Source organism: Mobula hypostoma, chromosome 28 (assembly GCF_963921235.1).
Source record: "Mobula hypostoma chromosome 28, sMobHyp1.1, whole genome shotgun sequence".
NCBI classification, from domain to species: Eukaryota; Metazoa; Chordata; class Chondrichthyes; order Myliobatiformes; family Myliobatidae; genus Mobula; species Mobula hypostoma.
In genome coordinates, this window is record NC_086124.1 from 28,451,289 (window position 1) to 28,477,190 (window position 25,902).

General features: G+C 61.6%; 1 protein-coding gene across 1 annotated transcript in view; it reads left to right on the top strand.

Moving 5' to 3' along the window:
- Window positions 1-25,902, top strand: part of LOC134338971 (uncharacterized) — a 61,183-nt gene that overhangs the window by 29,281 nt on the left and 6,000 nt on the right. Inside the window, exon 4 of the mRNA XM_063035192.1 lies at window positions 21,600-21,705. Within this exon, the coding sequence (XP_062891262.1) occupies window positions 21,600-21,705 (106 nt within the window). The remainder of the gene's footprint in view (window positions 1-21,599; window positions 21,706-25,902) is intronic.

Genomic DNA, 25,902 nt, shown 5'->3' on the forward strand with positions numbered 1-25,902 from the left:
GTGAGGGAGAGGGGTGTGTGTGAGGGAGAGGGGTGTGTGTGTGAGGGAGAGGGGTGTGTGTGTGAGGGAGAGGGGTGTGTGTGTGTGAGGGAGAGGGGTGTGTGTGTGAGGGAGAGGGTGTGTGTGTGGGGAGAGGGGTGTGTGTGTGAGGGAGAGGGGTGTGTGTGTGTGAGGGAGAGGGGTGTGTGTGAGGGAGAGGGGTGTGTGTGTGTGAGGGAGAGGGGTGTGTGTGTGGGGGAGAGGGGTGTGTGTGGAGGGAGAGGGGTGTGTGTGAGGGAGAGGGGTGTGTGTGTGTGAGGGAGAGGTGTGTGTGTGTGAGGGAGTGGGGTGTGTGTGAGGGAGAGGGGTGTGTGTGTGTGAGGGAGAGGGGTGTGTGTGTGTGGGAGAGGGGTGTGTGTGAGGGAGAGGGGTGTGTGTGTGTGAGGGAGAGGGGTGTGTGTGAGGGAGAGGGGTGTGTGTGTGTGAGGGAGAGGGGTGTGTGTGTGTGAGGGAGAGGGGTGTGTGTGTGTGAGGGAGAGGGGTGTGTGTGAGGGAGAGGGGTGTGTGTGTGTGAGGGAGAGGGGTGTGTGTGTGTGAGGGAGAGGGGTGTGTGTGTGTGAGGGAGAGGGGTGTGTGTGTGTGAGGGAGAGGGGTGTGTGTGAGGGAGAGGGGTGTGTGTGAGGGAGAGGGGTGTGTGTGAGGGAGAGGGGTGTGTGTGTGTGAGGGAGAGGGGTGTGTGTGTGTGAGGGAGAGGGGTGTGTGTGAGGGAGAGGGGTGTGTGAGGGAGAGGGGTGTGTGTGAGGGAGAGGGGTGTGTGAGGGAGAGGGGTGTGTGTGTGTGAGGGAGAGGGGTGTGTGTGTGTGTGAGGGAGAGGGGTGTGTGTGAGGGAGAGGGGTGTGTGAGGGAGAGGGGTGTGTGTGTGTGAGGGAGAGGGGTGTGTGTGTGAGGGAGAGGGGTGTGTGTGTGTGAGGGAGAGGGGTGTGTGTGTGTGAGGGAGAGGGGTGTGTGTGTGTGAGGGAGAGGGGTGTGTGTGTGTGAGGGAGAGGGGTGTGTGTGTGTGAGGGAGAGGGGTGTGTGTGTGAGGGAGAGGGGTGTGTGTGTGTGAGGGAGAGGGGTGTGTGTGAGGGAGAGGGGTGTGTGTGTGAGGGAGAGGGGTGTGTGTGTGTGAGGGAGAGGGGTGTGTGTGAGGGAGAGGGGTGTGTGTGAGGGAGAGGGGTGTGTGTGTGTGAGGGAGAGGGGTGTGTGTGTGTGAGGGAGAGGGGTGTGTGTGTGTGAGGGAGAGGGGTGTGTGTGAGGGAGAGGGGTGTGTGTGTGTGAGGGAGAGGGGTGTGTGTGAGGGAGAGGGGTGTGTGTGTGTGAGGGAGAGGGGTGTGTGTGTGTGAGGGAGAGGGGTGTGTGTGTGTGAGGGAGAGGGGTGTGTGTGAGGGAGGGAGAGGGGTGTGTGTGTGTGAGGGAGAGGGGTGTGTGTGAGGGAGAGGGGTGTGTGTGTGTGAGGGAGAGGGGTGTGTGTGTGTGAGGGAGAGGGGTGTGTGTGTGTGAGGGAGAGGGGTGTGTGTGTGTGTGGGAGAGGGGTGTGTGTGAGGGAGAGGGGTGTGTGTGTGAGGGAGAGGGGTGTGTGTGTGTGAGGGAGAGGGGTGTGTGTGTGTGAGGGAGAGGGGTGTGTGTGTGTGAGGGAGAGGGGTGTGTGTGGTGAGGGAGAGGGGTGTGTGTGTGAGGGAGAGGGGTGTGTGTGGTGAGGGAGAGGGGTGTGTGTGTGTGAGGGAGAGGGGTGTGTGTGTGTGAGGGAGAGGGGTGTGTGTGGTGAGGGAGAGGGGTGTGTGTGTGAGGGAGAGGGGTGTGTGTGTGTGAGGGAGAGGGGTGTGTGTGTGTGAGGGAGAGGGGTGTGTGTGTGAGGGAGAGGGGTGTGTGTGTGTGAGGGAGAGGGGTGTGTGTGTGTGAGGGAGAGGGGTGTGTGTGTGTGAGGGAGAGGGGTGTGTGTGTGTGAGGGAGAGGGGTGTGTGTGTGAGGGAGAGGGGTGTGTGTGTGTGAGGGAGAGGGGTGTGTGTGTGTGAGGGAGAGGGGTGTGTGTGTGTGAGGGAGAGGGGTGTGTGTGTGTGAGGGAGAGGGGTGTGTGTGTGAGGGAGAGGGGTGTGTGTGAGGGAGAGGGGTGTGTGTGTGTGAGGGAGAGGGGTGTGTGTGTGTGTGAGGGAGAGGGGTGTGTGTGTGTGAGGGAGAGGGGTGTGTGTGTGTGTGGGAGAGGGGTGTGTGTGTGTGAGGGAGAGGGGTGTGTGTGTGAGGGAGAGGGGTGTGTGTGTGAGGGAGAGGGGTGTGTGTGTGAGGGAGAGGGGTGTGTGTGTGTGAGGGAGAGGGGTGTGTGTGTGAGGGAGAGGGGTGTGTGTGAGGGAGAGGGGTGTGTGTGTGTGAGGGAGAGGGGTGTGTGTGTGTGAGGGAGAGGGGTGTGTGTGTGTGAGGGAGAGGGGTGTGTGTGTGAGGGAGAGGGGTGTGTGTGTGAGGGAGAGGGGTGTGTGTGTGTGAGGGAGAGGGGTGTGTGTGAGGGAGAGGGGTGTGTGTGAGGGAGAGGGGTGTGTGTGTGTGAGGGAGAGGGGTGTGTGTGTGTGAGGGAGAGGGGTGTGTGTGTGTGAGGGAGAGGGGTGTGTGTGTGAGGGAGAGGGGTGTGTGTGTGTGAGGGAGAGGGGTGTGTGTGAGGGAGAGGGGTGTGTGTGAGGGAGAGGGGTGTGTGAGGGAGAGGGGTGTGTGTGTGTGAGGGAGAGGGGTGTGTGAGGGAGAGGGGTGTGTGTGTGAGGGAGAGGGGTGTGTGTGTGTGAGGGAGAGGGGTGTGTGTGAGGGAGAGGGGTGTGTGTGAGGGAGAGGGGTGTGTGAGGGAGAGGGGTGTGTGTGTGTGAGGGAGAGGGGTGTGTGTGTGAGGGAGAGGGGTGTGTGTGTGAGGGAGAGGGGTGTGTGTGTGTGAGGGAGAGGGGTGTGTGTGAGGGAGAGGGGTGTGTGTGAGGGAGAGGGGTGTGTGAGGGAGAGGGGTGTGTGTGTGTGAGGGAGAGGGGTGTGTGAGGGAGAGGGGTGTGTGTGGGAGAGGGGTGTGTGTGTGTGAGGGAGAGGTGTGTGTGTGAGGGAGAGGGGTGTGTGTGTGTGAGGGAGAGGGGTGTGTGTGTGTGAGGGAGAGGGGTGTGTGTGTGTGTGAGGGAGAGGGGTGTGTGTGTGTGAGGGAGAGGGGTGTGTGAGGGAGAGGGGTGTGTGAGGGAGAGGGGTGTGTGAGGGAGAGGGGTGTGTGAGGGAGAGGGGTGTGTGTGTGTGAGAGGGAGAGGGGTGTGTGTGAGGGAGAGGGGTGTGTGAGGGAGAGGGGTGTGTGAGGGAGAGGGGTGTGTGTGTGTGTGAGGGAGAGGGGTGTGTGTGTGTGAGGGAGAGGGGTGTGTGAGGGAGAGGGGTGTGTGTGTGTGAGGGAGAGGGGTGTGTGTGAGGGAGAGGGGTGTGTGAGGGAGAGGGGTGTGTGAGGGAGAGGGGTGTGTGTGTGTGAGGGAGAGGGGTGTGTGTGTGTGAGAGAGGGGTGTGTGTGTGTGAGGGAGAGGGGTGTGTGTGTGTGAGGGAGAGGGGTGTGTGTGTGTGGGAGGGGGGTGTGTGTGTGTGAGGGAGAGGGGTGTGTGTGTGTGAGGGAGAGGGGTGTGTGAGGGAGAGGGGTGTGTGTGAGGGAGAGGGGTGTGTGTGAGGGAGAGGGGTGTGTGTGTGTGAGGGAGAGGGGTGTGTGTGTGTGAGGGAGAGGGGTGTGTGAGGGAGAGGGGTGTGTGTGTGTGAGGGAGAGGGGTGTGTGTGTGTGAGGGAGAGGGGTGTGTGTGTGTGTGAGGGAGAGGGGTGTGTGTGTGTGAGGGAGAGGGGTGTGTGAGGGAGAGGGGTGTGTGTGTGTGAGGGAGAGGGGTGTGTGTGTGTGAGGGAGAGGGGTGTGTGTGAGGGAGAGGGGTGTGTGTGTGTGAGGGAGAGGGGTGTGTGTGTGTGAGGGAGAGGGGTGTGTGTGTGTGAGGGAGAGCGGTGTGTGAGGGAGAGGGGTGTGTGTGTGTGAGGGAGAGGGGTGTGTGTGTGTGAGGGAGAGGGGTGTGTGAGGGAGAGGGGTGTGTGTGAGGGAGAGGGGTGTGTGTGTGTGAGGGAGAGGGGTGTGTGTGAGGGAGAGGGGTGTGTGTGTGTGAGGGAGAGGGGTGTGTGTGTGTGAGGGAGAGGGGTGTGTGTGTGTGAGGGAGAGGGGTGTGTGAGGGAGAGGGGTGTGTGTGTGTGAGGGAGAGGGGTGTGTGTGAGGGAGAGGGGTGTGTGTGTGTGAGGGAGAGGGGTGTGTGTGTGTGAGGGAGAGGGGTGTGTGAGGGAGAGGGGTGTGTGTGAGGGAGAGGGGTGTGTGTGAGGGAGAGGGGTGTGTGTGTGTGAGGGAGAGGGGTGTGTGTGTGTGAGGGAGAGGGGTGTGTGTGTGTGAGGGAGAGGGGTGTGTGTGTGTGTGAGGGAGAGGGGTGTGTGTGAGGGAGAGGGGTGTGTGTGTGTGAGGGAGAGGGGTGTGTGTGTGTGAGGGAGAGGGGTGTGTGTGTGAGTGAGAGGGGTGTGTGTGTGTGAGGGAGAGGGGTGTGTGTGTGTGAGGGAGAGGGGTGTGTGTGTGTGAGGGAGAGGGGTGTGTGTGTGTGAGGGAGAGGGGTGTGTGTGTGTGAGGGAGAGGGGTGTGTGTGTGTGTGAGGGAGCGGGGTGTGTGTGTGAGGGAGAGGGGTGTGTGTGTGAGGGAGAGGGGTGTGTGTGTGTGAGGGAGAGGGGTGTGTGTGTGTGTGAGGGAGAGGTGTGTGTGTGTGAGGGAGAGGGGTGTGTGTGTGTGAGGGAGAGGGGTGTGTGTGTGTGAGGGAGAGGGGTGTGTGTGTGTGAGGGAGAGGGGTGTGTGTGTGAGGGAGAGGGGTGTGTGTGTGTGAGGGAGAGGGGTGTGTGTGTGTGAGGGAGAGGGGTGTGTGTGTGAGGGAGAGGGGTGTGTGTGTGTGTGAGGGAGAGGGGTGTGTGTGTGTGAGGGAGAGGGGTGTGTGTGTGTGAGGGAGAGGGGTGTGTGTGTGTGTGAGGGAGAGGGGTGTGTGTGTGAGGGAGAGGGGTGTGTGTGTGAGGGAGAGGGGTGTGTGTGTGAGGGAGAGGGGTGTGTGTGTGTGAGGGAGAGGGGTGTGTGGTGAGGGAGAGGGGTGTGTGTGTGAGGGAGAGGGGTGTGTGTGTGTGAGGGAGAGGGGTGTGTGTGTGAGGGAGAGGGGTGTGTGTGTGTGAGGGAGAGGGGTGTGTGTGTGTGAGGGAGAGGGGTGTGTGAGGGAGAGGGGTGTGTGTGTGAGGGAGAGGGGTGTGTGTGTGTGTGAGGGAGAGGGGTGTGTGTGTGTGAGGGAGAGGGGTGTGTGTGTGAGGGAGAGGGGTGTGTGAGGGAGAGGGGTGTGTGTGTGTGAGGGAGAGGGGTGTGTGAGGGAGAGGGGTGTGTGTGTGAGTGAGAGGGGTGTGTGTGTGTGAGGGAGAGGGGTGTGTGTGAGGGAGAGGGGTGTGTGTGTGAGGGAGAGGGGTGTGTGTGAGGGAGAGGGGTGTGTGTGTGAGGGAGAGGGGTGTGTGTGTGTGAGGGAGAGGGGTGTGTGTGTGTGAGGGAGAGGGGTGTGTGTGTGTGAGGGAGAGGGGTGTGTGTGAGGGAGAGGGGTGTGTGTGTGAGGGAGAGGGGTGTGTGTGAGGGAGAGGGGTGTGTGTGAGGGAGAGGGGTGTGTGTGTGTGAGGGAGAGGGGTGTGTGTGAGGGAGAGGGGTGTGTGTGTGTGAGGGAGAGGGGTGTGTGTGTGTGAGGGAGAGGGGTGTGTGAGGGAGAGGGGTGTGTGTGAGGGAGAGGGGTGTGTGTGAGGGAGAGGGGTGTGTGTGTGTGAGGGAGAGGGGTGTGTGTGTGAGGGAGAGGGGTGTGTGTGTGTGAGGGAGAGGGGTGTGTGTGTGAGGGAGAGGGTGGTGTGTGTGTGAGGGAGAGGTGTGTGTGTGTGAGGGAGAGGGGTGTGTGTGTGTGGGAGAGGGGTGTGTGTGTGTGAGGGAGAGGGGTGTGTGTGTGAGGGAGAGGGGTGTGTGAGTGTGAGGGAGAGGGGTGTGTGTGTGTGAGGGAGAGGGGTGTGTGTGTGTGAGGGAGAGGGGTGTGTGTGTGTGAGGGAGAGGGGTGTGTGTGTGAGGGAGAGGGGTGTGTGTGTGTGAGGGAGAGGGGTGTGTGAGGGAGAGGTGTGTGTGTGTGTGAGGGAGAGGGGTGTGTGTGTGAGGGAGAGGGGTGTGTGTGTGTGAGTGAGAGGGGTGTGTGTGTGAGGGAGAGGGGTGTGTGTGTGAGGGAGAGGGGTGTGTGTGTGTGAGGGAGAGGGGTGTGTGTGTGTGAGGGAGAGGGGTGTGTGTGTGTGTGAGGGAGAGGGGTGTGTGTGTGAGGGAGAGGGGTGTGTGTGTGTGAGGGAGAGGGGTGTGTGTGTGTGTGTGAGGGAGAGGGGTGTGTGTGTGAGGGAGAGGGGTGTGTGTGTGTGAGGGAGAGGGGTGTGTGTGTGAGGGAGAGGGGTGTGTGAGGGAGAGGGGTGTGTGTGAGGGAGAGGGGTGTGTGTGTGAGGGAGAGGGGTGTGTGTGTGTGAGGGAGAGGGGTGTGTGTGTGAGGGAGAGGGGTGTGTGTGTGTGAGGGAGAGGGGTGTGTGTGTGAGGGAGAGGGGTGTGTGTGAGGGAGAGGGGTGTGTGTGTGTGAGGGAGAGGGGTGTGTGTGTGTGAGGGAGAGGGGTGTGTGAGGGAGAGGGGTGTGTGTGAGGGAGAGGGGTGTGTGTGTGAGGGAGAGGGGTGTGTGTGAGGGAGAGGGGTGTGTGTGAGGGAGAGGGGTGTATGAGGGAGAGGGGTGTGTGTGTGTGAGGGAGAGGTGTGTGTGTGTGAGGGAGAGGGGTGTGTGTGTGTGAGGGAGAGGGGTGTGTGTGTGAGGGAGAGGGGTGTGTGTGTGAGGGAGAGGGGTGTGTGTGAGGGAGAGGGGTGTGTGTGAGGGAGAGGGGTGTGTGTGAGGGAGAGGGGTGTGTGTGTGTGAGGGAGAGGGGTGTGTGTGAGGGAGAGGGGTGTGTGTGTGTGAGGGAGAGGGGTGTGTGAGGGAGAGGGGTGTGTGTGAGGGAGAGGGGTGTGTGTGAGGGAGAGGGGTGTGTGTGTGAGGGAGAGGGGTGTGTGTGTGTGAGGGAGAGGGGTGTGTGAGGGAGAGGGGTGTGTGTGTGTGAGGGAGAGGGGTGTGTGTGTGTGAGGGAGAGGGGTGTGTGTGTGTGAGGGAGAGGGGTGTGTGAGGGAGAGGGGTGTGTGTGTGTGAGGGAGAGGGGTGTGTGTGTGTGAGGGAGAGGGGTGTGTGTGTGTGAGGGAGAGGGGTGTGTGTGTGAGGGAGAGGGGTGTGTGTGTGAGGGAGAGGGGTGTGTGTGTGTGAGGGAGAGGGGTGTGTGTGTGTGAGGGAGAGGGGTGTGTGAGGGAGAGGGGTGTGTGTGTGTGAGGGAGAGGGGTGTGTGTGTGTGAGGGAGAGGGGTGTGTGTGTGAGGGAGAGGGGTGTGTGTGTGTGAGGGAGAGGGGTGTGTGAGGGAGAGGGGTGTGTGTGTGTGAGGGAGAGGGGTGTGTGTGAGGGAGAGGGGTGTGTGTGTGAGGGAGAGGGGTGTGTGTGAGGGAGAGGGGTGTGTGTGTGTGAGGGAGAGGGGTGTGTGAGGGAGAGGGGTGTGTGTGAGGGAGAGGGGTGTGTGTGTGAGGGAGAGGGGTGTGTGTGAGGGAGAGGGGTGTGTGTGTGAGGGAGAGGGGTGTGTGTGAGGGAGAGGGGTGTGTGTGTGAGGGAGAGGGGTGTGTGTGAGGGAGAGGGGTGTGTGTGTGAGGGAGAGGGGTGTGTGTGTGGGAGAGGGGTGTGTGTGTGAGGGAGAGGGGTGTGTGTGTGAGGGAGAGGGGTGTGTGTGTGGGAGAGGGGTGTGTGTGTGGGAGAGGGGTGTGTGTGTGAGGGAGAGGGGTGTGTGTGAGGGAGAGGGGTGTGTGTGTGAGGGAGAGGGGTGTGTGTGTGGGAGAGGGGTGTGTGTGAGGGAGAGGGGTGTGTGTGTGAGGGAGAGGGGTGTGTGTGAGGGAGAGGGGTGTGTGTGAGGGAGAGGGGTGTGTGTGTGAGGGAGAGGGGTGTGTGTGTGAGGGAGAGGTGTGTGTGTGTGAGGGAGAGGGGTGTGTGAGGGAGAGGGGTGTGTGAGGGAGAGGGGTGTGTGTGAGGGAGAGGGGTGTGTGAGGGAGAGGGGTGTGTGTGAGGGAGAGGGGTGTGTGTGTGTGTGAGGGAGAGGGGTGTGTGTGTGAGGGAGAGGGGTGTGTGTGTGAGGGAGAGGGGTGTGTGTGTGAGGGAGAGGGGTGTGTGTGTGAGGGAGAGGGGTGTGTGTGTGTGAGGGAGATGGGTGTGTGTGAGGGAGAGGGGTGTGTGTGTGTGAGGGAGAGGGGTGTGTGTGTGAGGGAGAGGGGTGTGTGTGTGAGGGAGAGGGGTGTGTGTGTGTGAGGGAGAGGGGTGTGTGTGTGTGAGGGAGAGGGGTGTGTGTGAGGGAGAGGGGTGTGTGTGTGTGAGGGAGAGGGGTGTGTGTGTGAGGGAGAGGGGTGTGTGTGTGAGGGAGAGGGGTGTGTGTGAGTGAGGGAGAGGGGTGTGTGTGTGAGGGAGAGGGGTGTGTGTGTGTGAGGGAGATGGGTGTGTGAGGGAGAGGGGTGTGTGAGGGAGAGGGGTGTGTGTGTGAGGGAGAGGGGTGTGTGTGAGGGAGAGGGGTGTGTGTGTGTGAGGGAGAGGGGTGTGTGAGGGAGAGGGGTGTGTGTGAGGGAGAGGGGTGTGTGTGAGGGAGAGGGGTGTGTGTGTGTGAGGGAGAGGGGTGTGTGTGTGTGAGGGAGAGGGGTGTGTGTGTGTGAGGGAGAGGGGTATGTGTGAGGGAGAGGGGTGTGTGTGAGGGAGAGGGGTGTGTGTGTGTGAGGGAGAGGGGTGTGTGTGTGTGAGAGGGGTGTGTGTGTGTGAGGGAGAGGGGTGTGTGTGTGTGAGGGAGAGGGTGTGTGTGTGTGGGAGAGGGGTGTGTGTGAGGGAGAGGGGTGTGTGTGAGGGAGAGGGGTGTGTGTGAGGGAGAGGGGTGTGTGTGTGAGGGAGAGGGGTGTGTGAGGGAGAGGGGTGTGTGTGTGAGGGAGAGGGGTGTGTGTGAGGGAGAGGGGTGTGTGTGTGAGGGAGAGGGGTGTGTGAAGGAGAGGGGTGTGTGTGTGTGAGGGAGAGGGGTGTGTGTGTGTGAGGGAGAGGTGTGTGTGTGTGAGGGAGAGGGGTGTGTGTGTGAGGGAGAGGGGTGTGTGTGTGTGAGGGAGAGGGGTGTGTGAGGGAGAGGGGTGTGTGTGTGTGAGGGAGAGGGGTGTGTGAGGGAGAGGGGTGTGTGTGAGGGAGAGGGGTGTGTGTGTGAGGGAGAGGGGTGTGTGTGTGTGAGGGAGAGGGGTGTGTGAGGGAGAGGGGTGTGTGTGAGGGAGAGGGGTGTGTGTGAGGGAGAGGGGTGTGTGTGTGAGGGAGAGGGGTGTGTGTGTGTGAGGGAGAGGGGTGTGTGTGAGGGAGAGGGGTGTGTGTGAGGGAGAGGGGTGTGTGTGTGAGGGAGAGGGGTGTGTGTGTGTGAGGGAGAGGGGTGTGTGTGTGAGGGAGAGGGGTGTGTGTGTGTGAGGGAGAGGGGTGTGTGTGAGGGAGAGGGGTGTGTGTGAGGGAGAGGGGTGTGTGAGGGAGAGGGGTGTGTGTGTGAGGGAGAGGGGTGTGTGTGAGGGAGAGGGGTGTGTGTGTGTGAGGGAGAGGGGTGTGTGAGGGAGAGGGGTGTGTGTGAGGGAGAGGGGTGTGTGTGTGTGAGGGTGAGGGGTGTGTGTGTGTGAGGGAGAGGGGTGTGTGTGAGGGAGAGGGGTGTGTGTGAGGGAGAGGGGTGTGTGTGTGTGAGGGAGAGGGGTGTGTGTGTGTGAGGGAGAGGGGTGTGTGTGTGTGAGGGAGAGGGGTGTGTGTGTGTGAGGGAGAGGGGTGTGTGAGGGTGAGGGGTGTGTGTGTGTGTGGGAGAGGGGTGTGTGTGAGGGAGAGGGGTATGTGTGAGGGAGAGGGGTGTGTGTGAGGGAGAGGGGTGTGTGTGTGTGAGGGAGAGGGGTGTGTGAGGGAGAGGGGTGTGTGTGAGGGAGAGGGGTGTGTGTGTGAGGGAGAGGGGTGTGTGAAGGAGAGGGGTGTGTGTGTGTGAGGGAGAGGGGTGTGTGTGTGTGAGGGAGAGGGGTGTGTGTGTGTGAGGGAGAGGGGTGTGTGAGGGAGAGGAGTGTGTGTGTGTGAGGGAGAGGGGTGTGTGAGTGAGAGGGGTGTGTGTGAGGGAGAGGGGTGTGTGTGTGAGGGAGAGGGGTGTGTGTGTGTGAGGGAGAGGGGTGTGTGAGGGAGAGGGGTGTGTGTGAGGGAGAGGGGTGTGTGTGTGAGGGAGAGGGGTGTGTGTGTGAGGGAGAGGGGTGTGTGTGTGTGAGGGAGAGGGGTGTGTGAGGGAGAGGGGTGTGTGTGAGGGAGAGGGGTGTGTGTGAGGGAGAGGGGTGTGTGAAGGAGAGGGGTGTGTGTGTGTGAGGGAGAGGGGTGTGTGAGGGAGAGGGGTGTGTGTGTGTGAGGGAGACGGGTGTGTGTGTGTGAGGGAGAGGGGTGTGTGTGAGGGAGAGGGGTGTGTGTGTGTGAGGGAGAGGGGTGTGTGTGTGTGAGGGAGAGGGGTGTGTGAGGGAGAGGGGTGTGTGTGAGGGAGAGGGGTGTGTGTGAGGGAGAGGGGTGTGTGAGGGAGAGGGGTGTGTGTGTGTGAGGGAGAGGGGTGTGTGTGTGAGGGAGAGGGGTGTGTGTGTGAGGGAGAGGGGTGTGTGTGTGAGGGAGAGGGGTGTGTGTGTGAGGGAGAGGGGTGTGTGAGGGAGAGGGGTGTGTGTGTGAGGGAGAGGGGTGTGTGTGTGAGGGAGAGGGGTGTGTGTGAGGGAGAGGGGTGTGTGTGTGTGAGGGAGAGGGGTGTGTGAGGGAGAGGGGTGTGTGTGAGGGAGAGGGGTGTGTGTGTGTGAGGGAGAGGGGTATGTGTGTGTGAGGGAGAGGGGTGTGTGTGTGTGAGGGAGAGGGGTGTGTGTGTGTGTGAGGGAGAGGGGTGTGTGTGTGAGGGAGAGGGGTGTGTGTGTGTGAGGGAGAGGGGTGTGTGTGAGGGAGAGGGGTGTGTGTGTGTGAGGGAGAGGGGTGTGTGTGTGTGAGGGAGAGGGGTGTGTGTGTGAGGGAGAGGGGTGTGTGTGAGGGAGAGGGGTGTGTGTGTGTGAGGGAGAGGGGTGTGTGAGGGAGAGGGGTGTGTGTGAGGGAGAGGGGTGTGTGTGTGTGAGGGAGAGGGGTATGTGTGTGTGAGGGAGAGGGGTGTGTGTGTGAGGGAGAGGGGTGTGTGTGTGTGAGGGAGAGGGGTGTGTGTGGGGGAGAGGGGTGTGTGTGTGTGAGGGAGAGGGGTGTGTGTGTGTGAGGGAGAGGGGTGTGTGTGTGTGAGGGAGAGGGGTGTGTGAGGGAGAGGGGTGTGTGTGAGGGAGAGGGGTGTGTGTGAGGGAGAGGGGTGTGTGTGTGTGAGGGAGAGGGGTGTGTGTGTGTGAGGGAGAGGGGTGTGTGTGTGTGAGGGAGAGGGGTGTGTGTGTGTGAGGGAGAGGGGTGTGTGAGGGAGAGGGGTGTGTGTGTGTGAGGGAGAGGGGTGTGTGTGAGGGAGAGGGGTGTGTGTGTGTGAGGGAGAGGGGTGTGTGTGGGAGAGGGGTGTGTGTGTGTGTGGGAGAGGGGTGTGTGTGTGTGAGGGAGAGGGGTGTGTGTGAGGGAGAGGGGTGTGTGTGTGTGAGGGAGAGGGGTGTGTGTGTGTGAGGGAGAGGGGTGTGTGTGAGGGAGAGGGGTGTGTGTGTGTGAGGGAGAGGGGTGTGTGTGAGGGAGAGGGGTGTGTGTGTGTGAGGGAGAGGGGTGTGTGAGGGAGAGGGGTGTGTGTGTGTGAGGGAGAGGGGTGTGTGTGAGGGAGAGGGGTGTGTGTGTGTGAGGGAGAGGGGTGTGTGTGTGTGAGGGAGAGGGGTGTGTGTGTGTGAGGGAGAGGGGTGTGTGTGTGAGGGAGAGGGGTGTGTGTGTGTGAGGGAGAGGTGTGTGTGTGTGAGGGAGAGGGGTGTGTGTGTGTGAGGGAGAGGGGTGTGTGTGTGTGAGGGAGAGGGGTGTGTGTGTGAGGGAGAGGGGTGTGTGTGTGTGAGGGAGAGGGGTGTGTGTGTGTGAGGGAGAGGGGTGTGTGTGTGAGGGAGAGGGGTGTGTGTGTGTGAGGGAGAGGGGTGTGTGTGTGAGGGAGAGGGGTGTGTGTGTGTGAGGGAGAGGGGTGTGTGTGTGAGGGAGAGGGGTGTGTGTGTGTGAGGGAGAGGGGTGTGTGTGTGTGAGGGAGAGGGGTGTGTGTGTGTGAGGGAGAGGGGTGTGTGTGTGAGGGAGAGGGGTGTGTGTGTGTGAGGGAGAGGGGTGTGTGTGTGAGGGAGAGGGGTGTGTGTGTGTGAGGGAGAGGGGTGTGTGTGTGTGAGGGAGAGGGGTGTGTGTGTGAGGGAGAGGGGTGTGTGGTGAGGGAGAGGGGTGTGTGTGTGTGAGGGAGAGGGGTGTGTGTGTGAGGGAGAGGGGTGTGTGGTGAGGGAGAGGGGTGTGTGTGTGTGTGGGAGAGGGGTGTGTGTGTTAGGGAGAGGGGTGTGTGTGTGAGGGAGAGGGGTGTGTGTGTGAGGGAGAGGGGTGTGTGTGTGTGAGGGAGAGGGGTGTGTGTGTGTGAGTGAGAGGGGTGTGTGTGTGTGTGAGGGAGAGGGGTGTGTGTGTGTGAGGGAGAGGGGTGTGTGTGTGTGAGGGAGAGGGGTGTGTGTGTGTGAGGGAGAGGGGTGTGTGTGTGTGTGTGAGGGAGAGGGGTGTGTGAGGGAGAGGGGTGTGTGAGGGAGAGGGGTGTGTGTGTGAGGGAGAGGGGTGTGTGTGTGTGAGGGAGAGGGGTGTGTGTGAGGGAGAGGGGTGTGTGTGTGTGAGGGAGAGGGGTGTGTGTGTGTGAGGGAGAGGTGTGTGTGTGTGAGGGAGAGGGGTGTGTGTGAGGGAGAGGGGTGTGTGTGTGTGAGGGAGAGGGGTGTGTGTGTGTGAGGGAGAGGGTGTGTGTGTGTGTGAGGGAGAGGGTGTGTGTGTGTGTGAGGGAGAGGGTGTGTGTGTGTGTGAGGGAGAGGGGTGTGTGAGGGAGAGGGGTGTGTGTGAGGGAGAGGGGTGTGTGTGTGTGTGAGGGAGAGGGGTGTGTGTGTGTGAGGGAGAGGGGTGTGTGTGTGAGGGAGAGGGGTGTGTGTGTGTGAGGGAGAGGGGTGTGTGTGTGAGGGAGAGGGGTGTGTGTGTGTGAGGGAGAGGGGTGTGTGTGTGTGAGGGAGAGGGGTGTGTGTGAGGGAGAGGGGTGTGTGTGTGTGAGGGAGAGGGGTGTGTGTGTGTGAGGGAGAGGGTGTGTGTGTGTGTGAGGGAGAGGGTGTGTGTGTGTGTGAGGGAGAGGGGTGTGTGAGGGAGAGGGGTGTGTGAGGGAGAGGGGTGTGTGAGGGAGAGGGGTGTGTGTGAGGGAGAGGGGTGTGTGTGTGAGGGAGGGAGAGGGGTGTGTGTGTGTGAGGGAGAGGGGTGTGTGTGAGGGAGAGGTGTGTGTGTGTGTGAGGGAGAGGGGTGTGTGTGTGTGAGGGAGAGGGGTGTGTGTGTGTGAGGGAGAGGGGTGTGTGTGTGTGAGGGAGAGGGGTGTGTGTGTGAGGGAGAGGGGTGTGTGTGTGTGAGGGAGAGGGGTGTGTGTGTGTGAGGGAGAGGTGTGTGTGTGTGTGAGGGAGAGGGGTGTGTGTGTGTGAGGGAGAGGGGTGTGTGTGTGTGAGGGAGAGGGGTGTGTGTGTGTGAGGGAGAGGGGTGTGTGTGTGTGAGGGAGAGGGGTGTGTGTGTGAGGGAGAGGGGTGTGTGTGTGAGGGAGAGGGGTGTGTGTGTGTGAGGGAGAGGTGTGTGTGTGTGTGAGGGAGAGGGGTGTGTGTGTGTGAGGGAGAGGGGTGTGTGTGTGTGAGGGAGAGGGGTGTGTGTGTGTGAGGGAGAGGGGTGTGTGTGTGTGAGGGAGAGGGGTGTGTGTGTGAGGGAGAGGGGTGTGTGTGTGTGAGGGAGAGGGGTGTGTGTGTGTGAGGGAGAGGTGTGTGTGTGTGTGAGGGAGAGGGGTGTGTGTGTGTGAGGGAGAGGGGTGTGTGTGTGTGAGGGAGAGGGGTGTGTGTGTGTGAGGGAGAGGGGTGTGTGTGTGAGGGAGAGGGGTGTGTGTGTGAGGGAGAGGGATGTGTGTGAGGGAGAGGGGTGTGTGAGGGAGAGAGGGGTGTGTGAGGGAGAGGGGTGTGTGTGTGTGAGGGAGAGGGGTGTGTGTGAGGGAGAGGGGTGTGTGTGTGTGAGGGAGAGGGGTGTGTGTGTGTGAGGGAGAGGGGTGTGTGTGTGTGAGGGAGAGGGGTGTGTGTGTGAGGGAGAGGGGTGTGTGTGTGTGAGGGAGAGGGGTGTGTGTGAGGGAGAGGGGTGTGTGTGTGAGGGAGAGGGGTGTGTGTGTGTGAGGGAGAGGGGTGTGTGTGTGTGAGGGAGAGGGGTGTGTGTGTGAGGGAGAGGGGTGTGTGAGGGAGAGGGGTGTGTGAGGGAGAGGGGTGTGTGTGTGTGTGAGGGAGAGGGGTGTGTGTGTGAGGGAGAGGGGTGTGTGTGTGTGAGGGAGAGGGGTGTGTGTGTGAGGGAGAGGGGTGTGTGTGTGTGAGGGAGAGGGGTGTGTGAGGGAGAGGGGTGTGTGTGTGTGAGGGAGAGGGGTGTGTGTGTGAGGGAGAGGGGTGTGTGTGTGAGGGAGAGGGGTGTGTGTGTGAGGGAGAGGGATGTGTGTGAGGGAGAGGGGTGTGTGAGGGAGAGAGGGGTGTGTGAGGGAGAGGGGTGTGTGTGTGTGAGGGAGAGGGGTGTGTGTGAGGGAGAGGGGTGTGTGTGAGGGAGAGGGGTGTGTGTGTGTGAGGGAGAGGGGTGTGTGTGAGGGAGAGGGGTGTGTGTGTGAGGGAGAGGGGTGTGTGTGTGTGAGGGAGAGGGGTGTGTGTGTGTGAGGGAGAGGGGTGTGTGTGTGTGAGGGAGAGGGGTGTGTGTGTGAGGGAGAGGGGTGTGTGAGGGAGAGGGGTGTGTGAGGGAGAGGGGTGTGTGTGTGTGTGAGGGAGAGGGGTGTGTGTGTGTGAGGGAGAGGGGTGTGTGTGTGAGGGAGAGGGGTGTGTGAGGGAGAGGGGTGTGTGAGGGAGAGGGGTGTGTGTGAGGGAGAGGGGTGTGTGTGTGTGAGGGAGAGGGGTGTGTGTGTGTGAGGGAGAGGGGTGTGTGTGTGAGGGAGAGGGGTGTGTGTGTGAGGGAGAGGGGTGTGTGTGTGTGAGGGAGAGGGGTGTGTGTGTGTGTGAGGGAGAGGGGTGTGTGTGTGTGAGGGAGAGGTGTGTGTGTGTGAGGGAGAGGGGTGTGTGAGGGAGAGGGGTGTGTGAGGGAGAGGGGTGTGTGTGAGGGAGAGGGGTGTGTGTGTGGGAGAGGGGTGTGTGTGTGTGAGGGAGAGGGGTGTGTGTGTGTGAGGGAGAGGGGTGTGTGTGTGTGAGGGAGAGGGGTGTGTGTGTGTGAGGGAGAGGGGTGTGTGAGGGAGAGGGGTGTGTGTGAGGGAGAGGGGTGTGTGTGTGGGAGAGGGGTGTGTGTGTGTGAGGGAGAGGGGTGTATGAGGGAGAGGGGTGTGTGAGGGAGAGGGGTGTGTGTGAGGGAGAGGGGTGTGTGTGTGGGAGAGGGGTGTGTGTGAGGGAGAGGGGTGTGTGTGTGTGAGGGAGAGGGGTGTGTGTGTGTGAGGGAGAGGGGTGTGTGAGGGAGAGGGGTGTGTGTGAGGGAGAGGGGTGTGTGTGTGAGGGAGAGGGGTGTGTGTGTGTGAGGGAGAGGGGTGTGTGTGTGAGGGAGAGGGGTGTGTGTGTGTGAGGGAGAGGGGTGTGTGTGTGTGAGGGAGAGGGGTGTGTGTGAGGGAGAGGGGTGTGTGTGTGTGAGGGAGAGGGGTGTGTGTGTGTGAGGGAGAGGGGTGTGTGTGTGTGAGGGAGAGGGGTGTGTGTGAGGGAGAGGGGTGTGTGTGTGAGGGAGAGGGGTGTGTGTGTGTGAGGGAGAGGGGTGTGTGAGGGAGAGGGGTGTGTGTGTGTGAGGGAGAGGGGTGTGTGTGTGTGAGGGAGAGGGGTGTGTGAGGGAGAGGGGTGTGTGTGAGGGAGAGGGGTGTGTGTGTGTGAGGGAGAGGGGTGTGTGAGGGAGAGGGGTGTGTGTGAGGGAGAGGGGTGTGTGTGTGTGAGGGAGAGGGGTGTGTGTGTGTGAGGGAGAGGGGTGTGTGTGTGAGGGAGAGGGGTGTGTGTGGATGAGGGAGAGGGGTGTGTGTGTGTGAGGGAGAGGGGTGTGTGTGAGGGAGAGGGGTGTGTGAGGGAGAGGGGTGTGTGTGAGGGAGAGGGGTGTGTGTGTGAGCGAGAGGGGTGTGTGTGTGTGAGGGAGAGGGGTGTGTGAGGGAGAGGGGTGTGTGTGTGTGAGGGAGAGGGGTGTGTGTGAGGGAGAGGGGTGTGTGAGGGAGAGGGGTGTGTGTGAGGGAGAGGGGTGTGTGTGTGAGGGAGAGGGGTGTGTGTGTGTGAGGGAGAGGGGTGTGTGAGGGAGAGGGGTGTGTGTGTGTGAGGGAGAGGGGTGTGTGTGTGTGAGGGAGAGGGGTGTGTGTGAGGGAGAGGGGTGTGTGTGTGAGGGAGAGGGGTGTGTGTGAGGGAGAGGGGTGTGTGTGTGAGGGAGAGGGGTGTGGGTGTGTGAGGGAGAGGGGTGTGTGAGGGAGAGGGGTGTGTGTGTGTGAGGGAGAGGGGTGTGTGAGGGAGAGGGGTGTGTGTGTGTGAGGGAGAGGGGTGTGTGTGTGTGAGGGAGAGGGGTGTGTGAGGGAGAGGGGTGTGTGTGAGGGAGAGGGGTGTGTGTGTGTGAGGGAGAGGGGTGTGTGTGTGAGGGAGAGGGGTGTGTGTGGATGAGGGAGAGGGGTGTGTGTGTGTGAGGGAGAGGGGTGTGTGTGTGTGAGGGAGAGGGGTGTGTGTGTGTGAGGGAGAGGGGTGTGTGTGTGTGAGGGAGAGGGGTGTGTGTGGGAGAGGGGTGTGTGTGAGGGAGAGGGGTGTGTGTGTGTGAGGGAGAGGGGTGTGTGTGTGTGAGGGTGAGGGGTGTGTGTGTGTGAGGGAGTGGGGTGTGTGTGTGTGAGGGAGTGGGGTGTGTGTGAGGGAGAGGGGTGTGTGTGTGAGGGAGAGGGGTGTGTGTGAGGGAGAGGGGTGTGTGAGTGTGAGGGAGAGGGGTGTGTGTGTGTGAGGGAGAGGTGTGTGTGTGTGTGAGGGAGAGGGGTGTGTGTGTGTGAGGGAGAGGGGTGTGTGTGTGTGAGGGAGAGGGGTGTGTGTGTGAGGGAGAGGGGTGTGTGTGTGTGAGGGAGAGGGGTGTGTGTGAGGGAGAGGGGTGTGTGTGTGTGAGGGAGAGGGGTGTGTGTGTGAGGGAGAGGTGTGTGTGAGGGAGAGGGGTGTGTGTGTGTGAGGGAGAGGGGTGTGTGTGTGAGGGAGAGGGGTGTGTGTGTGTGCGGGAGAGGGGTGTGTGAGGGAGAGGGGTGTGTGTGAGGGAGAGGGGTGTGTGAGGGAGAGGGGTGTGTGTGTGTGAGGGAGAGGGGTGTGTGTGTGTGAGGGAGAGGGGTGTGTGTGTGTGAGGGAGAGGGGTGTGTGTGTGTGAGGGAGAGGGGTGTGTGTGTGTGAGGGAGAGGGGTGTGTGTGAGGGAGAGGGGTGTGTGTGAGGGAGAGGGGTGTGTGAGGGAGAGGGGTGTGTGAGGGAGAGGGGTGTGTGTGTGTGAGGGAGAGGGGTGTGTGTGTGAGGGAGAGGGGTGTGTGTGTGTGAGGGAGAGGGGTGTGTGTGTGTGAGGGAGAGGGGTGTGTGTGTGTGAGGGAGAGGGGTGTGTGTGTGTGAGGGAGAGGGGTGTGTGTGTGTGAGGGAGAGGGGTGTGTGTGAGGGAGAGGGGTGTGTGTGTGTGAGGGAGATGGGTGTGTGTGTGAGGGAGAGGGGTGTGTGAGGGAGAGGGGTGTGTGTGTGTGAGGGAGAGGGGTGTGTGAGGGAGAGGGGTGTGTGTGTGTGAGGGAGAGGGGTGTGTGTGTGTGAGGGAGAGGGGTGTGTGAGGGAGAGGGGTGTGTGTGTGAGGGAGAGGGGTGTGTGTGTGAGGGAGAGGGGTGTGTGTGTGTGAGGGAGAGGGGTGTGTGTGTGTGAGGGAGAGGGGTGTGTGTGTGTGAGGGAGAGGGGTGTGTGTGTGTGAGGGAGAGGGGTGTGTGTGTGTGAGGGAGAGGGGTGTGTGAGGGAGAGGGGTGTGTGTGTGTGAGGGAGAGGGGTGTGTGTGAGGGAGAGGGGTGTGTGTGAGGGAGAGGGGTGTGTGTGAGGGAGAGGGGTGTGTGTGTGTGAGGGAGAGGGGTGTGTGTGTGTGAGGGAGAGGGGTGTGTGTGTGTGTGAGGGAGAGGGGTGTGTGTGTGTGTGTGGGTGAGGGGTGTGTGTGTGTGAGGGAGAGGGGTGTGTGTGTGTGAGGGAGAGGGGTGTGTGTGAGGGAGAGGGGTGTGTGTGAGGGAGAGGGGTGTGTGTGTGTGAGGGAGAGGGGTGTGTGTGTGTGAGGGAGAGGGGTGTGTGTGTGTGTGAGGGAGAGGGGTGTGTGTGTGTGAGGGAGAGGGGTGTGTGTGTGTGAGGGAGAGGGGTGTGTGAGGGAGAGGGGTGTGTGTGTGTGAGGGAGAGGTGTGTGTGTGTGAGGGAGAGGGGTGTGTGTGTGTGAGGGAGAGGGGTGTGTGTGTGTGAGGGAGAGGGGTGTGTGTGTGAGGGAGAGGGGTGTGTGTGTGTGAGGGAGAGGGGTGTGTGTGTGTGAGGGAGAGGGGTGTGTGTGTGAGGGAGAGGGGTGTGTGAGGGAGAGGGGTGTGTGTGTGAGGGAGAGGGGTGTGTGTGAGGGAGAGGGGTGTGTGTGTGTGAGGGAGAGGGGTGTGTGTGAGGGAGAGGGGTGTGTGTGAGGGAGGGAGGGGTGTGTGTGTATGTGTGAGGGAGAGGGGTGTGTGTGAGGGAGGGAGAGGGGTGTGTGTGTGTGAGGGAGAGGGGTGTGTGTGTGTGAGGGAGAGGGGTGTGTGTGTGAGGGAGAGGGGTGTGTGGTGAGGGAGAGGGGTGTGTGGTGAGGGAGAGGGGTGTGTGTGTGTGAGGGAGAGGGGTGTGTGTGTGAGGGAGAGGGGTGTGTGTGTGTGAGGGAGAGGGGTGTGTGTGTGAGGGAGAGGGGTGTGGATGAGGGAGAGGGGTGTGTGTGTGTGAGGGAGAGGGATGTGTATGAGGGAGAGGGGTGTGTGTGTGAGGGAGAGGGGTGTGTATGAGGGAGAGGGATGTGTATGAGGGAGAGGGGTGTGTGGTGAGGGAGCGGGGTGTGTGTGTGTGAGGGAGAGGGGTGTGTGAGGGAGAGGGGTGTGTGGTGAGGGAGAGGGGTGTGTGAGGGAGAGGGGTGTGTGTGAGGGAGAGGGGTGTGTGGTGAGGGAGAGGGGTGTGTGAGGGAGAGGGGTGTGTGTGAGGGAGAGGGGTGTGTGTGTGTGAGGGAGAGGGGTGTGTGGTGAGGGAGAGGGGTGTGTGAGGGAGAGGGGTGTGTGGTGAGGGAGAGGGGTGTGTGGTGAGGGAGAGGGGTGTGTGTGTGTGAGGGAGAGGGGTGTGTGTGTGTGAGGGAGAGGGGTGTGTGTGTGAGGGAGAGGGGTGTGGATGAGGGAGAGGGGTGTGTGTGTGAGGGAGAGGGGTGTGTGTGTGTGAGGGAGAGGGGTGTGTGTGTGAGGGAGAGGGGTGTGTGTGGATGAGGGAGAGGGGTGTGTGTGTGTGAGGGAGAGGGGTGTGTGTGTGTGAGGGAGAGGGGTGTGTGAGGGAGAGGGGTGTGTGTGAGGGAGAGGGGTGTGTGTGTGAGGGACAGGGATGTGTATGAGGGAGAGGGGTGTGTGGTGAGGGAGAGGGGTGTGTGAGGGAGAGGGGTGTGTGTGTGTGAGGGAGAGGGGTGTGTGTGTGAGGGAGAGGGGTGTGTGTGTGTGAGGGAGAGGGGTGTGTGTGAGGGAGAGGGGTGTGTGTGAGGGAGAGGGGTGTGTGTATGAGGGAGAGGGGTGTGTGGGTGAGGGAGAGGGGTGTGTGTGTGTGAGGGAGAGGGGTGTGGATGAGGGAGAGGGGTGTGTGTGTGTGAGGGAGAGGGATGTGTATGAGGGAGAGGGGTGTGTGGGTGAGGGAGAGGGGTGTGTGTGGATGAGGGAGAGGGGTGTGTGTGTGTGAGGGAGAGGGGTGTGTGTGTGAGGGAGAGGGGTGTGTGTGGATGAGGGAGAGGGGTGTGTGGGTGAGGGAGAGGGGTGTGTGTGTGAGGGAGAGGGGTGTGTGTGTGAGGGAGAGGGGTGTGTGAGGGAGAGGGGTGTGTGTGAGGGAGAGGGGTGTGTGTGTGTGAGGGAGAGGGGTGTGTGTGTGTGAGGGAGAGGGGTGTGTGTGTGTGTGGGAGAGGGGTGTGTGTGTGTGAGGGAGAGGGGTGTGTGAGGGAGAGGGGTGTGTGTGAGGGAGAGGGGTGTGTGTGTGTGAGGGAGAGGTGTGTGTGTGTGTGAGGGAGAGGGGTGTGTGTGAGGGAGAGGTGTGTGTGAGGGAGAGGGGTGTGTGGTGAGGGAGAGGGGTGTGTGGTGAGGGAGAGGGGTGTGTGTGTGTGAGGGAGAGGGGTGTGTGTGTGTGAGGGAGAGGGATGTGTATGAGGGAGAGGGGTGTGTGGGTGAGGGAGAGGGGTGTGTGTGTGTGAGGGAGAGGGGTGTGTGTGTGTGAGGGAGAGGGGTGTGTGTGTGTGAGGGAGAGGGGTGTGTGTGTGTGGGAGAGGGGTGTGTGTGTGTGAGGGAGAGGGGTGTGTGTGAGGGAGAGGGGTGTGTGTGAGGGAGAGGGGTGTGTGGTGAGGGAGAGGGGTGTGTGTGTGTGAGGGAGAGGGGTGTGTGTGTGTGAGGGAGAGGGGTGTGTGGTGAGGGAGAGGGGTGTGTGTGTGTGAGGGAGAGGGGTGTGTGTGAGGGAGAGGGGTGTGTGTGAGGGAGAGGGGTGTGTGTGTGAGGGAGAGGGGTGTGTGGTGAGGGAGAGGGGTGTGTGTGTGTGAGGGAGAGGGGTGTGTGTGTGTGAGGGAGAGGGGTGTGTGTGTGTGAGGGAGAGGGGTGTGTGTGTGTGAGGGAGAGGGGTGTGTGAGGGAGAGGGGTGTGTGTGAGGGAGAGGGGTGTGTGTGTGTGAGGGAGAGGGGTGTGTGTGTGAGGGAGAGGGGTGTGGATGAGGGAGAGGGGTGTGTGTGTGTGAGGGAGAGGGATGTGTATGAGGGAGAGGGGTGTGTGGGTGAGGGAGAGGGGTGTGTGAAGGTTTCTATGTTTGTGTGAGAGTCTGTGAGAAAGAGTGTCTGTGAGAGAGAGAGTGTCTGTGTGAGAGAGGGTGTGTGTGTGTGTCTACGTGTCTGTACATGTTATGTTGCTGCTGGAAATGTTGTGGAACGATTGGGCTGTGGAGGACGGTGAGGTGGAGTTCAGGAGCCAAGTCGTAAGTTCACTGACTGACAGGCACCCTTCCTTGTGCCCACAGTGGGTCGGAAAGTGTGGAACACGCACACGCAAACAGCCATCCTCATTCTCTCTATCAACGTCTTGCTCTTCTTCGTGATACTGATCAGCTTTAGGATCTCGGTCCTGTGAGTAACCCACAGAGCAGCTCTTCATACCCCTGATGGGACGCTGTGTCCGACCCCCGGGAGTGTGTGATGGGACGCTGTGTCCGACCCTGGGGAGTGTGTGATGGGACGCTGTGTCTGAACCCTGGGAGTGTGTGATGGGACGCTGTTTCTGGCCCCTGGGGAGTTTTTGATGGGACGCTGTGTCCGACCCTGGGGAGTGTGTGATGGGACTCTGTGTCCGACACTGGGAGTGTGTGACGGGACGCTGTGTCTGAACCCGGGAGTGTGTGATGGGACGCAGTGTCCGACCCCCGGGAGTGTGTGATGGGACGCTGTGTCTGACCCCGGGAGTGTGCGATGGGACGCTGTGTCTGAACCCTGGGAGTGTGTGATGGGACGCTGTGTCTGAACCCTGGGAGTGTGTGATGGGACACTGTGTCTGGCCACTGGGGAGTGTGTGATGGGACGCTGTGTCTGACCCTGGGAGTGTGTGATGGGACGCTGTGTCTGACCCCGCGAGTGTGTCATGGAACGCTGTGTCTGACCCTGGGGAGTGTGTGATGGGACGCTGTGTCTGACCCTGGGAGTGTGTGATGGGACGCTGTGTCTGACCCCGCGAGTGTGTCATGGGACGCTGTGTCTGACCCTGGGGAGTGTCTGATGGGACTCTGTGTCCGATCCTGGGAGTGTGTGATGGGACGCTGTGTCTGGCCCCCGGGGGTGTGTGATGGGATGCCGAGTCTGACCCCGGGAGTGTGTGATGGGACACTCTTTCTGACCCTGGGAGTGTGTGATGGGACGCTGTGTCCAACGCCCGGGAGTGTGTGATGCGACGCTGTGTCCGACTCCCGGGGGTGTGTGATGGGACGCTGTGTCTGACCCTGGGAGTGTGTGATGGGACTCTGTGTCTGACCCCGGGAGTGTCTCATGGGACGCTGTGTCTGACCCTGGGGAGTGTGTGATGGGACGCTGTGTCTGACCCCGGGAGTGTGTGATGGGACGGTGTGTCTGACCCCCGGGAGTGTGTGATGGGACGCTGTGTCTGGCCCCCGGGGGTGTGTGATGGGACGCTGTGTCTGACCCCGGGAGCGTGTGATGGGACACTCTTTCTGACCCCGGGAGTGTGTGATTGGACGCTGTGTCCAACCCCCAGGAGTGTGTGATGGAACGCTGTGTCTGACCCTGGGGAGTGTGTGATGGGACGCTGTGTCTGACCCTGGGAGTGTGTGATGGGTCAGTGTGTCCGACCCCCGGAGTTGTGTGATGGGACGCTGTGTCTGACCCCGGGATTGTGCGATGGGATGCTGTGTCTGAACCCTGGGAGTGTGTGATGGGACGCTGTGTCTGGCCCCTGGGGAGTGTGTGATGGGACGCTGTGTCTGACCCCGGGAGTGTGTGATGGAACGCTGTGTCTGATCCTGGGGAGTGTGTGATGGGACGCAGTGTCCGACCCCGGGAGTGTGTGATGGGACGCTGTGTCTGAACCCTGGGAGTGTGTGATGGGACACTGTGTCTGGCCCCTTGGGAGTGTGTGATGGGATGCTGTGTCTGGCCCCCGGGAGTGTGTGATGGGACACTGTGTCTGACCCTGGGGAGTGTGTGATGTGACTGTGTGTCCGACCCTGGGAATGTGTGATGGGACGCTGTGTCTGACCCTGGGAGGGTGTGATGGGACTCTGTGTCCGACCCTGGGAGTGTGTCATGTGACGCTGTGTCTGGCCCCCGGGGGTATGTGATGGGATGCTGTGTCTGACCCCGGGAGTGTGTGATGGGACACTCTTTCTGACCCTGGGAGTGTGTGATGGGACGCTGTGTCCAACCCCCGGGAGTGTGTGATGGGACTCTGTGTCTGACCCCGGGAGTGTGTGATGGGACGCTGTGTCTGGCCCCTGGGGAGCATGTGATGGGACGCTGTGTCTGACCCCCGGGGGGTGTGTGATGGGACGCTGTGTCTGACCCCGGGAGTGTGTGATGGGACGGTGTGTCTCACCCCCGGGGGTGTGTGATGGGACGCTGTGTCTGACCCCGGGAGTGTGTGATGGGACGGTGTGTCCGACCCCAGGGGGTGTGTGATGGGACGCAGTGTCCAACCCCCGGGAGTGTGTGATGGGATGCAGTGTCCGACCCCGGGAGTGTGCGATGGGACGCTGTGTCTGAACCATGAGAGTGTGTGATGGGACGCTGTGTCTGGCCCCTGGGGAGTGTGTGATGGGACGCTGTGTCTGGCCCCCGGGGGTGTGTGATGGGACGCCGAGTCTGACCCCTGGAGTGTGTGATGGGACACTCTTTCTGACCCTGGGAGTGTGTGATGGGACGCTGTGTCCAACCCCCGGGAGTGTGTGATGGGACGCTGTGTCCGACTCCCGGGGGTGTGTGATGGGACGCTGTGTCTGACCCTGGGAGTGTGTGATGGGACTCTATGTCTGACCCCGGGAGTGTGTCATGGGACGCTGTGTCTGACCCTGGGGAGTGTCTGATGGGACTCTGTGTCCGACCCTGGGAGTGTGTGATGGGACGCTGTGTCTGACCCCGGGAGTGTGTGATGGAATGGTGTGTCTGACCCCCGGGAGTGTGTGATGGGACGCTGTGTCTGGCCCCCGGGGGTGTGTGATGGGATGCTGTGTTTGACCCCGGGAGCGTGTGATGGGACACTCTTTCTGACCCCGGGAGTGTGTGATGGGACGCTGTGTCCAAACCCCAGGAGTGTGTGATGGGCCGCTGTGTCTGACCCCGGGAGTGTGTGATGGGACGCTGTGTCCGACCCCCGGGGGTGTGTGATGGGACGCTGTGTTTGACCCCCGGGAGAGTGTGATGGGACGCTGTGTCTGAACCCTGGGAGTGTGTGCTGGGACGCTGTGTCTGGCCCCTGGGGAGTCTGTGATGGGACGCTGTGTCTGACCCCGGGAGTGTGTGATGGGACGCTGTGTCTGGCCCCCGGGAGTGTGTGATGGGACGCTGTGTCTGACCCTGGGGAGTGTGTGATGGGACGCTGTGTCTGACCCCGGGAGTGTGTGATGGGACGCTGTGTCTGATCCTGGGGAGTGTGTGATGGGACTCTGTGTCCGACCCCGGGAGTGTGTGATAGGACGCTGTGTCTGAACCCTGGGAGTGTGTGATGGGACGCTGTGTCTGGCCCCTGGGGAGAGTGTGATGGGACGCTGTGTCTGACCCCGGGAGTGTGTGATGGGATGCTGTGTCTGGCCCCCGGGAGTGTGTGATGGGACACTGTGTCTGACCCTGGGGAGTGTGTGATGGGACTGTGTGTCCGACCCTGGGAGTGTCTGATGGGACGCTGTGTCTGACCCTGGGAGTGTGTGATGGGACACTCTTTCTGACCCTGGGAGTGTGTGATGGGACGCTGTGTCCAACCCCCGGGAGTGTGTGATGGGACGCTGTGTCTGACCCACGGGGGTGTGTGATGGGACGCTGTGGCTGACCCCGGGAGTGTGTGATGGGACGCTGTGTCCGACCCCCGGGGGTGTGTGATGGGACGCTGTGTCTGACCCTGGGAGTGTGTGATTGGTCGGTGTGTCCGACCCCCGGGGTTGTGTGATGGGACGCAGTGTCCGACCCCCGGGAGTGTGTGATGGGACGCTGTGTCTGACCCTGGGAGTGTGTGGTGGGACTCTGTGTCTGACCCCGCGAGTGTGTCATGGGACGCTGTGTCTGACCCTGGGGAGTGTCTGATGGGACTCTGTGTCCGATCCTGGGAGTGTGTGATGGGACGCTGTGTCTGGCCCCCGGGGGTGTGTGATGGGACGCTGAGTCTGACCCCGGGAGTGTGTGATGGGACACCCTTTCTGACCCTGGGAGTGTGTGATGGGACGCTGTGTCTGACCCCGCGAGTGTGTGATGGGACGCTGTGTCCGACTCCCAGGGGTGTGTGATGGGACGCTGTGTCTGACCCTGGGGAGTGTGTGATGGGACTCTGTGTCTGACCCCGGGAGTGTGTCATGGGACCCTGTGTCTGACCCTGGAGAGTATCTGATGGGACTCTGTGTCCGACCCTGGGGAGTGTCTGATGGGACTCTGTGTCCGACCCTGGGAGTGTGTGATGGGACGCTGTGTCTGACCCCGGGAGTGTGTGATGGAACGCTGTGTCTGATCCTGGGGAGTGTGTGATGGGACGCAGTGTCCGACCCCGGGAGTGTGTGATGGGACGCTGTGTCTGAACCCTGGGAGTGTGTGATGGGACACTGTGTCTGGCCCCTTGGG